This window comes from Lemur catta, chromosome 1 (genome assembly GCF_020740605.2).
Source record: "Lemur catta isolate mLemCat1 chromosome 1, mLemCat1.pri, whole genome shotgun sequence".
NCBI classification, from domain to species: Eukaryota; Metazoa; Chordata; class Mammalia; order Primates; family Lemuridae; genus Lemur; species Lemur catta.
The window spans coordinates 206225970-206237838 of record NC_059128.1 but is presented as its reverse complement, the minus strand read 5'-3'; the positions used below and the strand labels follow the sequence as shown (position 1 = coordinate 206237838).

At 39.5% G+C, this 11869-nt stretch overlaps 2 protein-coding genes across 2 annotated transcripts in view; one reads left to right on the top strand and one right to left on the bottom strand.

Annotated features, from left to right (window-relative positions):
• Window positions 1-724: 724 nt before the first annotated feature.
• Window positions 725-1598, bottom strand: LOC123630295 (40S ribosomal protein S4, X isoform-like). The gene has a single exon (XM_045539742.1). It carries the CDS (start codon window positions 1564-1566, stop codon window positions 775-777), a length of 792 nt encoding a protein of 263 aa, XP_045395698.1. The 5' UTR covers window positions 1567-1598; the 3' UTR covers window positions 725-774.
• Window positions 1599-1943: 345 nt separating this feature from the next.
• Window positions 1944-11869, top strand: part of CCDC39 (coiled-coil domain containing 39) — a 75832-nt gene continuing 65906 nt past the window's right edge. The window contains 1 exon segment of the mRNA XM_045539740.1: window positions 1944-2155. Within this exon segment, the coding sequence (XP_045395696.1) occupies window positions 2066-2155 (90 nt within the window). The 5' untranslated portion in view covers window positions 1944-2065.

Here is an 11869-nt window from a genome sequence, read left to right as displayed (position 1 = left end):
GTACAAGTAAAATAAAATTTGAAAGGGCAAAAAGTTCCATATTATTGTTTATTGGATATGCAAAATTAATTGATGTTCACGATGCCTACTTAAATCACTTCACCTCTGGGAGTCTGTTTATTTACCTAGAAAATAAAAAAATTAGTTGATTGTTTTGTCCTTTCCAATTCTCAGATGCTATACAACACAGACCGTAACTTAAATGTCCACCCGTGCCAAGTAGGTAATTCACATTAGTGTATTGGTGAAGTGCTTGCCGGTCTAAGGGGTGCGCCTCTCCAGCCGAATACTGCCTTTTGATAATGTGGGTTCTGTGGTTCGAGTGGAGGAAATGCAGATTTTTCTGTGAAATTCTACATCTTTAAATGTTAACAAATGAAAAATAAAAGTATAGGAGTGATGCAAGAGGGACCACCAAAGTCTGCGCTGCAAGTTTACCGCCTCTGCGCGGTCTGCCACCTGCTGTCAGCTAGGACACCTGCAACGGGGTGGATGAGCACTGTGAGGAAGGCCAGAAGATTAAAACAGACGAAGAACAGAACATTCAGCCAGCAGTGATTCTAGAGAGTGAATTCTGTTTCAAAATACCAGTCTACCTCGTCCTATTTTCACCTACAGTAGTAGTTGAAGTCTACACAACTCAGTAAACACCACTAGAAGAGAAAACTCGGGTTTTTATTATCTTTTATTTATTTATTTTTTATTTTTATTTTTTCAAGCTGTAATCTTTTATTAAGTACAAACACCCTTTTAACATGTGACCTAGAGACCATTTCAGCCACTGCTCTGTTTGGCCGCCAGTCTCTTATCCCTCTCTTCAGCAATGGTGAGGCGGATACCTTTTCCTCGGGGAAGAGAAATCCATGGTTTGTTGCCTTTGCCAAAAACAAAAATGTTGGAGAGCCGAGTGGCAAAGCTGTTGCCATTGGCATCTTTCACGTGAACCACATCAAAAGACCCAGGATGTCTTTCTCTGTTGGTGATTACACCAATTCTTCCCAGGTTAGCACCTCCAGTCACCATACACAGGTTACCAGTGTCAAACTTGATGAAATCGGTAATCTTGCCAGTCTCCAAATCAATCTGAATGGTATCATTCACTTTGATGAGTGGATCAGGATAGCGGATGGTGCGAGCATCATGCGTCACCAGATGAGGGATTCCTTTTGTGCCCACGAAGATTTTTCTCACTTTGCACAACTTGTACCTGGCCTCCTCAGGTGTGATACGATGAACAGCAAAGCGACCCTTGGTGTCATAAATCAGACGGAAATTCTCTCCAGTCTTGTCAATGCTGATGACATCCATAAACCCAGCAGGGCAGGTTATATCAGTTCGGACCTTTCCATCAATCTTAATGAACCGCTGCATGCAGATCTTCTTCACTTCTTCTCCTGTCAGGGCATACTTAAGCCTGTTTCTTAGGAAAATGATGAGTGGGAGACACTCTCTCAGCTTGTGGGGACCGGGGGATGGACGAGGAGCAAACACACCGGTCAATTTATCCAGCATCCAATGCTTTGGGGCTGCCACACGCTTCAGATGCTTCTTGAGACCGCGGGCCATGGCTGCGCTAGGAACGGAAAGAGGACCGCCTTCTCCCGGTGCTCCTATTGTCTTTTATTATCTCTCTTCCTCAGACGATCGGAGCGCCGTGCAGTACAGTCCTATTCGGATACCATGCGGTCCTCTGCCGGCTCCTGGGGCCACAGATTTTGTACCGTCCCGAGTGCCCGGGGAGCACTGCGGGGCCTGCCTTAAAGCTAGACTGCCGCCTGGCAACGCCCGCGAACCTCCAGAGAGGTGAACTGCTTCGCTTCCCTCAGCGATCAAGAAGTTCGTTCCCTCCGGCTTGAGGCAGGGAGTTCTCAACCGGAAGTTTAGCCTTGCGTCCTGAGCGCTTCCTGTTTGGTAACTAAGGGCGCGGGATGGTTGCTAGGGCTCCGGTGGCGCTGCCGCGGAGCTTTGCCTGCGCCTGGGCTGGCTGTGGTGCCGCTCACCCGCGGCACGAGAAGGCGCGTCTTTGCTCTGCACCCGGGCTCGAGTTTCCTACGCGTTTGCAGTCATGAGTAGCGAATTCCTGGCGGAGCTGCACTGGGAGGATGGGTTCGCCATCCCGGTGGCGAATGAGGAGAACAAGACACTGGAAGATCAGGTGAGGATCAGATGAAGAAGGCGGTGGGGTGAAGGACAGGGTCTTTCAGGGGTGTTTTCTGGTTGGCAGCACTACCCCATCCCTTTTATTTCTCTCCTTTCCTTTCTTAATCCCGTCTTTTCTCTGTCTAACGCTCCCCTGCACCATCTCCTTCCTTCCTCGCCCTGACTGCCCTTTTCGGTAATCGTGAAGCATTTAAAAATTTTATTGAAACAATAATTGACATTCAGGGCTATAAAGCCCGAGTCGTTACTCTCTTCCTGCCCCCGCCGCCTTACTCGTGTCTGGCCTCCTGGGCAGGAGAGGAAAAGGGTGCTTCCCGCGCCGGCTTTTTCCTTCTTCGAAATTAAGCGCTGCTTGGAAAGGGACTTCTGAGGTTTGAGCATATTTGTAAACAAAACACGTTCTCGTTGATATTTCTTTGTAAGTTTCCGTCTATGATGTTTAAAGCTGAAAGTGGCGAGATGTTTTCAGGAGGGACATTCCAGTAAGAATATGAAATGTGCAGTTTACAGTTTTTCAAAGTGAAGATTAATTTGTCACAAACTGACGTAAAGTATTTTATGTTTTAAGGACGAACTTATGCCAACTATAATTCATAGAAGTTCTTGAAAAAAAATCGCATCCGGCTCAGCAAACTTTAAAAAAAACCTTTGGCAATCCATCTAAAGTTCCATAACATGGTGGTATGTTGTGCAGAAGAGGGTCCAAGAGTAACAGATGATGCTCACACTACTTCATAAAATAGAACAGGAAGTTATCTCATCTGTGAAAGTGAAAATGAAAATCCTTTGACTCTACCTTTTGAAAAGAATGGAAACACTTTTTAGAATATTCTGACCTATTTACTCATGTCTAATTTAGAAGTCTGCATATTTTTTTTCAAAGAAGGGCAACATTAGGAAATATAAGAGATCTAGCACTGACTACTGTGGAATAATAATATTAAGTGTCCAGCCTTGGATTCAGATCCTGCTTACCAGCTCTGATCCTGTTTCTTATTCTGTAAAATGGAGAATAAGTAAAATAATTACCTCATAGGATTCTTATAAGGCTCTAAGGACATAATGAGGGTTAAAGTTCTATTCAAACATTAGTTCTTAGTATTACTGCCATAACATGGGTCTCACAGGATTTTATATACATATTACTTATATTAGATTTTTTTTTAAAAAATTAGAGCAGTAAAAAGAAAAATGAGGGCTATAATTGCTCTACCTGAATAAATTCTGACATTAAAAACAACTCTTAATAAGTTTAAGATACTCAAACAGGGCAGCCCGGGTCCCGCCGGCCCCGCCCGGGCCCAGCCCCTGTCCTGCAGCTCCCAGCGGGGGCTCCTGCGCCCGCCCCTAACTCCTCGATGTCTTCCTGGGCGCTGCGGAGGTTAAAGCTGTGCCCCCGCGTCCTGCGGGTCTCCAAAGCAGGAGAACGCCCTGGCGGGGGCAAGCAGTGCAGCTGCCAGTGCCTGGCTCCTTCTCGTCCTGCGAGTATCTGTGCTGGGCATCCAGGATTATTTTTGGTGCTGCGAGACATTTGGAAGGAGCAGAGGACGTCTGTGTTCCTTGCTGTCCTTGGCCCTTGCCACCACAGGGCCTTTGCACAGACTGGCTTTTGTGGCAGAAATGCTCTTGTTCAGGCCCATCTCATGCCGGACCCCAGCATGGCAAACATTTCCTAACATGTCTGACTTTCTGCCACTTGCTACAGTGTTCTCTCCCAAAGACCCCCTCCTCTTCCTCCTCCTGTGCTCCCTGCTAGGTGCTCCCACTGACTTCCCTGCTCTTGTCCCAGAGCACGTTGTCTTCTGACACCATCAGAACATACACTCCCTGAGATTTCGGGCTCCACTTGGTCCTCCGTGCAGCAAGTTCAAAGCAACTGCTTTTCATGGAACAAAAATGTTTTCAGATACGCTGAGTAAAAATCTCAGGGAGCTTGAATAGGTATTTAGTGAACACTTGGAAGTGTTTCCCACATCCCTAATCTCCAAGACCCAGTTCTCCAACCCTGGGGCAGAGACAAACCAGTTCCTTATGGGTCAGGAAGGAAAATATATGCATATACAGCTACATGTGTTTCTACAAGGCCTTGGTCACTTTACTTGGGGCTCTTTTACTTACCATAGCTTGGAGAGTGTTCCATACAATCAGATGTATAGATTGGATTCATATTCAGTCAGCAATTTATAGTCCTAAAATTTATTTATCTCATTTCCTGTTGGTAGAAATTTAGGTTCTTTGCAATGTTTCATAACAAACAATGGCAGGTTGACTGTCCTAGTACAAGCGTCTTTGCACCCAAGCAGGACTATTTCTGTAGGCTATAAATTCCTTGATGCAGAAGTGCTAGGTCTAAGGCAGGGGTGGGGAAGCTGCAGCCTTAAGGCCAACATGTGGCCTTCTAGGTCCTTAAGTATGTGGCCTTTTGACTGAATCCAAATTTTACAGAACAAATCTTATTTTTATTAATACATTTTTGTTCATCTTTTATGTTTTTATTTAATTTTTAAAATGAATGTATTTAAAATACCAAAGAATAACAGAAGTTTCAATGAAATAATCCTCCCAGATTTACCGGCACAATTAGAACATTAGTAAGCCATAAGGGCTAAATTGACAGCTGCTATGCTCATGATTTAGATCTAACTTCTCCTGCCTGACTGGTGCCACTACCATTTGAGTCTGGTTGGTGAGACTTTATGGGGATCTAGTATGCCACTCTGTTACCAGACTTTGACAACGGTGCACTGTGTTTCTGTTTGAAGTGGAATTTGTGAATAGTTGCACAGTCGACAGTATTTTTTAATTCTGTCTGCTAACAGCCCATCATGTCAAAGAAGACCAAGAGAATGCTGAAAGAAAAAAACAGATTTTTTAATTAGGATTGGGAATTGTAATATTATCTTGTTTCTGTTAAAGATAAGATGATTTGGTTGCTTTGTGATACTGCAATATCAACATTAGAGAAAGTCAATGCTCATCAGCATTATAGCAATCATAAGGACCACAAATATTTTAAATTAGAGGGAGAGGCACAAAGAGTTGTATTGCAGAAATCGAAAGATTAAAAGCAAAGACAATTCTTTCAAGCAGTAATAAGACCTGGAAATAAGCCACTGAAGCACTTATAAAGTAGCTTATATACTCAGGGAAAAAAGGGAAGCCGTTCAGTGATGTAGAAATTAGGAGAGAATGCATTGTTAAAGTTGTAGGATCCTTAGACCCTGATAACATTTCAAAGTACAAAGAACTGCCTATTTCAAGGAGAACCATAACTGATGGGCAGCATGAATTAGGCTTCAACTTAACAGAAAAACTTCATGCGATACTTCAAAAGGAAAATATATATTTTTCAATTGTGTTGGATGAATCAGCTGATACTACTGATTGGGAGCATGTTTCATACTTCATTCGGGTCAAAACAAAAGATTTTCTTTGCTATAAGGAGTTACTCTCTTTGGGTACTCTTGCAAACAGAACATGGGAAATAGATATCTTTGCCAACTTTCAAGATAAATGTCATGAAATTGTACCAAGTTGCCCTCCCCCACAAACACAGGAGGGTCTGGTATCCTCCTGCCCAAGCTTGATTTGGTAGTCCTGGTAGGCATAAAATAGTATTTCACTGTAGCTTTATTTATATTTCCTAAGTATAATCTAACATTTTAATGTTCTGTTAGATTTATTTCATGTTGTTTTTACCACTAATAATCATTTTGAAATTGGAACATATATGGTTATTACAAACATTTATATATTTCAAAGCCTTTTATATTAAATATTCTTTGCTCATTTTCCTAAAAAAAGATATTCCAATGTAATAGAAGGGTATAGAATAAAAATACAAGATGTTCCGTACCAAAAGTGCCCAGTCTTGACCGTAGGAGTGACCATCATGGCATTGAAAAAACATTTCAGACATCTGATACATAGATCTACATAAAGAAGACACAAGCAGAGGTATTATGAAAATAGAATCCTAATATATATGCTGTTTTTAACACAAAATTTTAATTTTAGTATTTGAGAGAAGAAAAAGAAAGGAATTTTTGAATTTTAGGTAAATATGACTTAATCGCAAGAGATAACAATTGCTAAAAAATTCTGCTAAGAAAAATAATTAAGAAAAATTAAATTGTTAAATTATTGTTTTTAAAAACTGTTTCAATTTATAGACAGTACTGATTGACTCTGCTTTTAAAGATGAAGAAATTAGCACTCTTATACTTTTTCCCCGTTTCTTCCCCTATTAAAATAGTGGTCTTATTATTTTTATATTATCAAAATGTAATATTTTATATTGTATTTTTATGTTATCAAAAATATAATATTTTATATTATATTTTTGTATTTTGTTTCATTTGCATTTGATTCAATATCCTTAATTTATCCCAAGTGTTTGGTGTTAGTTTTATATTTAAATTGATTTAATGGTCCTTACTGCAACGACTTTTACTCAGTTTATCTGGTCTTGAATTTTTCATTTTAATTTCCCTTTTGGCTGGTTAGATTTTATCTTCAAATGGTTGTCTCAAAAAAGGCCTATAGTACTATGCTTTTAATTCCTTGCATCCTAGATTGCCAGTCTACTTTCTTACTTTTCCTGCTTTAAGCTTATGTACGTTAAATCAGAGTATTAGATCTTCAGGATACTCCTCCCCTCCCTATTTCCCACTCTCTTCCTCCAGAGTTCCGTGTTTTCCAAGAAGAACGGATTTCCCCACAGGCCTATTTCACAGCTGTTAACTTTGAAATTCCCTTTATTTCTCTACTGGTTTGAGGCTCTATTTCCTAGATCACATACCTTCTTTCTCATACGAGGCATACCTGAGAGATCTTGCAGGTTTGGCTCAAGGTCACCTCAATAAAGTGAATATTGTAATAAAGTGAATCACACGAATATTTTTTGTTTCCCAGTGCACATAAAAATTATGTTTACACTATAGTATAGTCTATTAAGTATGCAATTGCATTATGTCTAGAAAACCAATGTGTATTCCTTAATTAAAAAATACTTTATTGCTAAAAAATACTAACAATCATCTGAACCTTCAGTGAGTTGTAACCTTTTTGCTGGTGGAGGGTCTTGCCTTGATGTTGATGGCTGCTAAGTGATCAGGGTGACAGTTGCTGAACAGTAGGGTGGCTGTGGCAATTTCTTAAATTGGGACAATGGCAAAGTTTGCCACATTGATTGACTCTTCCTTTCATGAAAGATTTTTCGGTATCATTCAATGCCATTTGATAGCATTTTACCCACAGTAGAACTTTTTTCAAAATTGGAGTCAATCCTCTCATACCCTGTGGCTGCTTTATCGAATAACTTTATGTAATATTCTAAATCCTTAGTTGTCATTTCCACAATGTTCACAGCCTCTTCACTAGTAGAGGTTTCTTGCTTCACTAGCAAGAAACCACTTTCATTGCTCATTCATAAGAAGTAACTCTTCATCTGTTCAAGTTTGATCATAAGATTGTAGCAATTCAGTCACATCTTCAGGCCTACTTCTAATTCTAGTTTTCTTGCTCTTTCAACCACATCTGCAGTTACCTCCTCCACTTAATTCTTGAACTCCTCAAAGTAATAAATGAGAGTTGGAATCAACTTCTAAACTCCTTCTAATGTTGATATTTTGACCTCCTCCCGTGAATCATGAATGTTCTTATGGCATCTAGAATGGTAAATCCTTTCTGGAAAGTTTTTGATTTACTTCATTGAGATCCATCAGAGGAATCACTAAGGCAGCTATAGTCTATCTAACAAAATGTATTTCTTGTAAGACTTGAAAAGTCGAAATTACTTCTTGATCTATGGCCTGCAGAGTGGATGCTGTGTTAGCAGGCATGAAAACAACATTAATCTTGTACATCTCCATCAGAACTCTTGTGTGACTAGGTGCATTGTCAATGAGCAGTAATACTTTGAAAGAAATTGTTTTTTTTTTTTTTTTTTGAGCAGTAGTTCTCAATAGTGGGCTTAAAAAATTCAGTAAATATGCTGTAAACAAATGTGTTGTCATCTAGGCTTCGTTGTTCCATGCAACAAGCAGAGTAAATTTAGAGTAATTTTGAAGGGCCTTAGGATTTTTGGAATTATAAATGAACAATGGGTTCACCTTAAAGTCACCAGCTGCTTTAGTCCCTAACAAGAGAATCAGCCTGTTCTCTGAAGCTTTGAAGCCAGGCATTGACTCTTCCTATTTAACTGTAAAAGTCCTCGATGGCATCTTCTTCCAATATAAGGCTGTTTTATCTACAATTAAAATCAGTTATTTGGTATAGCCACCTTCATCAGTGATCTTAGCTAGATCTTCTAGATAACTTGCTTTAGCTTCTACATCAGAACTCGCTGCTTCACTTTGCACTTTCATGTTATGGGGATGGCTTCTTTCCTTCAACCTCATGAGCCAGCCTCTGCTAGCTTCAGAGGTTTCTTGTGCAGCTTCCTCGCCTCTCTCAGCCTTCATAAAATTGAAGAGAGTTAGGGCCTTGCTCTGGATTAGGCTTTGGCTTAAGGAAATCTTGTGGCTGGTTTAATCTTCTGTCTGGACTACTAAAACTTTCTCCGTATCAGCAATAAGGTTGTTTTGCTTTCTTTTCATTTGTATGTTCACTAGAGTAGCATTTTTAATTTGCTTCAAGAACATTTCCTTTGCATTCATAACTTTATTAACTGTTTGATTAGTAAAGAGGCCTAGTTTTTGACCTGTCTCTGCTTTTGACATGCCTTCCTCCCTGTTTCGTCATTTCTAGCTTTTGATTTAAATTAAGAGACATGTGAATCTTCCTTGGACTTGAACACTTAGAGGCCATTGTAGAATTATTAATTGGCCTGATTTCAATATTATTATGTTTCTGAGGAGAGGGAGAGAGAGATGAGGGAGCAGCCAGTCAATGATGCAGTCAGAACACACACATTTATTAAGTTCGCCCGCTGTCTTTTATGGGCACAGTTCGTAGTGCCCAAAACAATTACAATGATAACATCAAAGATCACTGATCACAGATCACCATAACAGATATAATAATAATGAAAAAGTTTTGAAATATTGTGAGAAATACCAAATATGACATGAAGGCACAAAGTGAGCCTATGCTGTTGGAAAAATGGAGCTGATACACTTGTTCAACATAGGGTTTCCACAAACTTTCAATTTGTAAAAAACACAGTATCTGGGAAGTGCAATAAAGGAAAGTAGGATAAACTGATTTATGCCTGTAGTATGCCTTTATTTTGATAGAATGGTTTCTTGCATTTCCCTTAGAAGGGTGTATGGGAGGTAAAGATTCTGAATCTTTGAATCTCTGAATTTGTTTTTGCCCTCACACTTGGTGGTAGTTTGACCAGGTAGACGATTCTAGGTTGAAAATAATTTTTCCTTGGAATTTGGAATACATTTCCTATTATCTTCCAGCAGTAGTGTTGATGAGTAATCATATTGGTCTGATTTTCATTTTCTTTGTAGGTTACCTTTTTAAAAAAAAAATCTTTGGAAGTGTTCAGGGTTTTGGTTCATCTTTCCATTGCATGTTTTATTTTGGCAACCATGTTGATCAACTATATTTTCAAGTTCTTTGCTTGTTGCTTTTTTTGTAGCATTATGGTCTTGTTTTAGGGATACAGTATTTTCCAATCTCTCTGATTTTGTATGTATGTTTGTATGTGTGTTTAGTTCTTATCTTTAGTATCCTAATTGTCTGTTTCTTCTGGGACCTTGTTTATTTTGGTATCTGGCATGTGATATAAGTTTTCAATAAATATCTGGTGATTGTTCTATGCCCCTTTATATTTAAGAAAGAAGCTATAAAATGTTTGGGGCCTCTATGGGGAAGGGCTTGTCAACTTGTAGAGTTAATCATTATTCTTTCATTCAAAAATCAGAAGTTCGCTCTGGGGACATTATGCAATGATAAAAGGCATGAAGCAAATATTTAATAAATCTTAAAGGTGTATGCATCAAACAGCATAATAACTACTTACATAAAAGTGAAAGCTATTGTAAATGCAAGTAGATCTTGACAAAAATGTAGTTATAGTGAGATACTTCACTAAAGAGCTTCTCAGAATTAAACAACTCTAATGACAAAAATAAAGATATAAAGAATATGATAATACAATAAAAAACATAGAGAACATATGTCCCTTGAATAGAGAATATGCAAGGTCTTTCCAGAAAGTATCCAGCCATGTAATACAAAAAATGGAGACATTTGTTGAAGAAGATACAAGATACAAGACATAGGACAATGATGCGTCAGTCTGCTTTAAAGTGGGCACCTTGGGACCTCACACAGTTCTCCTACTGTCTCTTCCGCTGTTCAAAACACTCTGCAAAATCTTTGTTGGAATCATCATCAGCTGCCTGGTCATGTTTTCCTGAATCTCATTGACCAGTCTGAAATCTCTTATTTTTCAAAGGTTATTTTGGTTTTGGGAAAACCAGAAGTTGCTGGGTGCCAAATCTGGGCTGTAGTGGGGCAGAGACACCTGGGTGATTTGATGTTTTGCCAAAAAACTCTGCATGAAACGTGATGTATGGGCCCCCAAGTTGTGGTGATGAAGTTGCCAAACACCAATTCCCCATGGCTGTGGCCATTTTTGTTGCATTCCATCTCCTTGCATCTCTCAACCAATGAAGAACATTGAAGTAGCATTCCTTATTAATTGTTTGGCCTGGAGGAGCATACTCATGATGGACAACACCTTCCCAATCAAAAAACACAGTTAACACACCTTCTTCAGGCATGGAGAAACCAGGATGACTTCCACTGGGGCAACTGGGCCTTCGAATCTGGATCATAGTCATAGACCCACGATTCATTTCAAGTTATGGCTTCTTGAAGAAATCTGGTTCATTGGTAGCAGTTTGAAGCAAGTCATTAGAAAATACAGCATGATGATGTTCCTTCTGCTCTGGTAGGAGAAGCCATGGAATGCATTTTGCCATGACACATTTTATGTCAAGATCCTATGTCAAAATCTCAGACACAGTAATTTCTGGAATCCCCAGATCAGCTTCTAGTTCTTGTACTTTCATGTCAGTCACTGATCTTTGTTGATTGCAGCCTGTACACGTTCAGCATTCTCAGGTGTTCTATGTGTTGCAGGCCTTCCAGAATGTGGATCATGTCTAACAGATTCTCTACTGTCTTTGAAGCATTTGTGCCACACTTTTATTTGCACTGATCTCATTGCATCATCCCCTAAAGCCTTTGGAATCATCCAAATAGTTTCTGGATAGGAATGTTCAAGCTTAACGCAAAATTTGATGCACAGTTATTGCTCTACTTGCCCAATCATTTTGAATGTGAGGGCTATGCAGTACACATGCTCACTCAAGGTTGTCTAGTGCCCCACTGACTAGTACAGTGAAGTCGTCATTGTTCACGCATTATAGTCCCCTTGCATTGTCTGCAAGGTTACATTGATATCATGCACACCATTCTCGTTATATTAACAATGGCTGAATACTTTCTGGACAGATCTCATATATCTTAAAAAATATGTTCATAAAACATTTACAAGAGTGGGTCATGTACTAGACCAAAATACAAACCTTAGTGCATTAAACTTTGGAAGCATTATGCTAAGTGAATAAGCCAGATGGAAAAGGACAAATATTGTATGATTGCACTTATTTGAGGTACCTAGAGTAGTCAAATTTGTAGAGACAGAAAGTAGAATGGTGGTTGCTGGGGGCTGAGAGGAGTG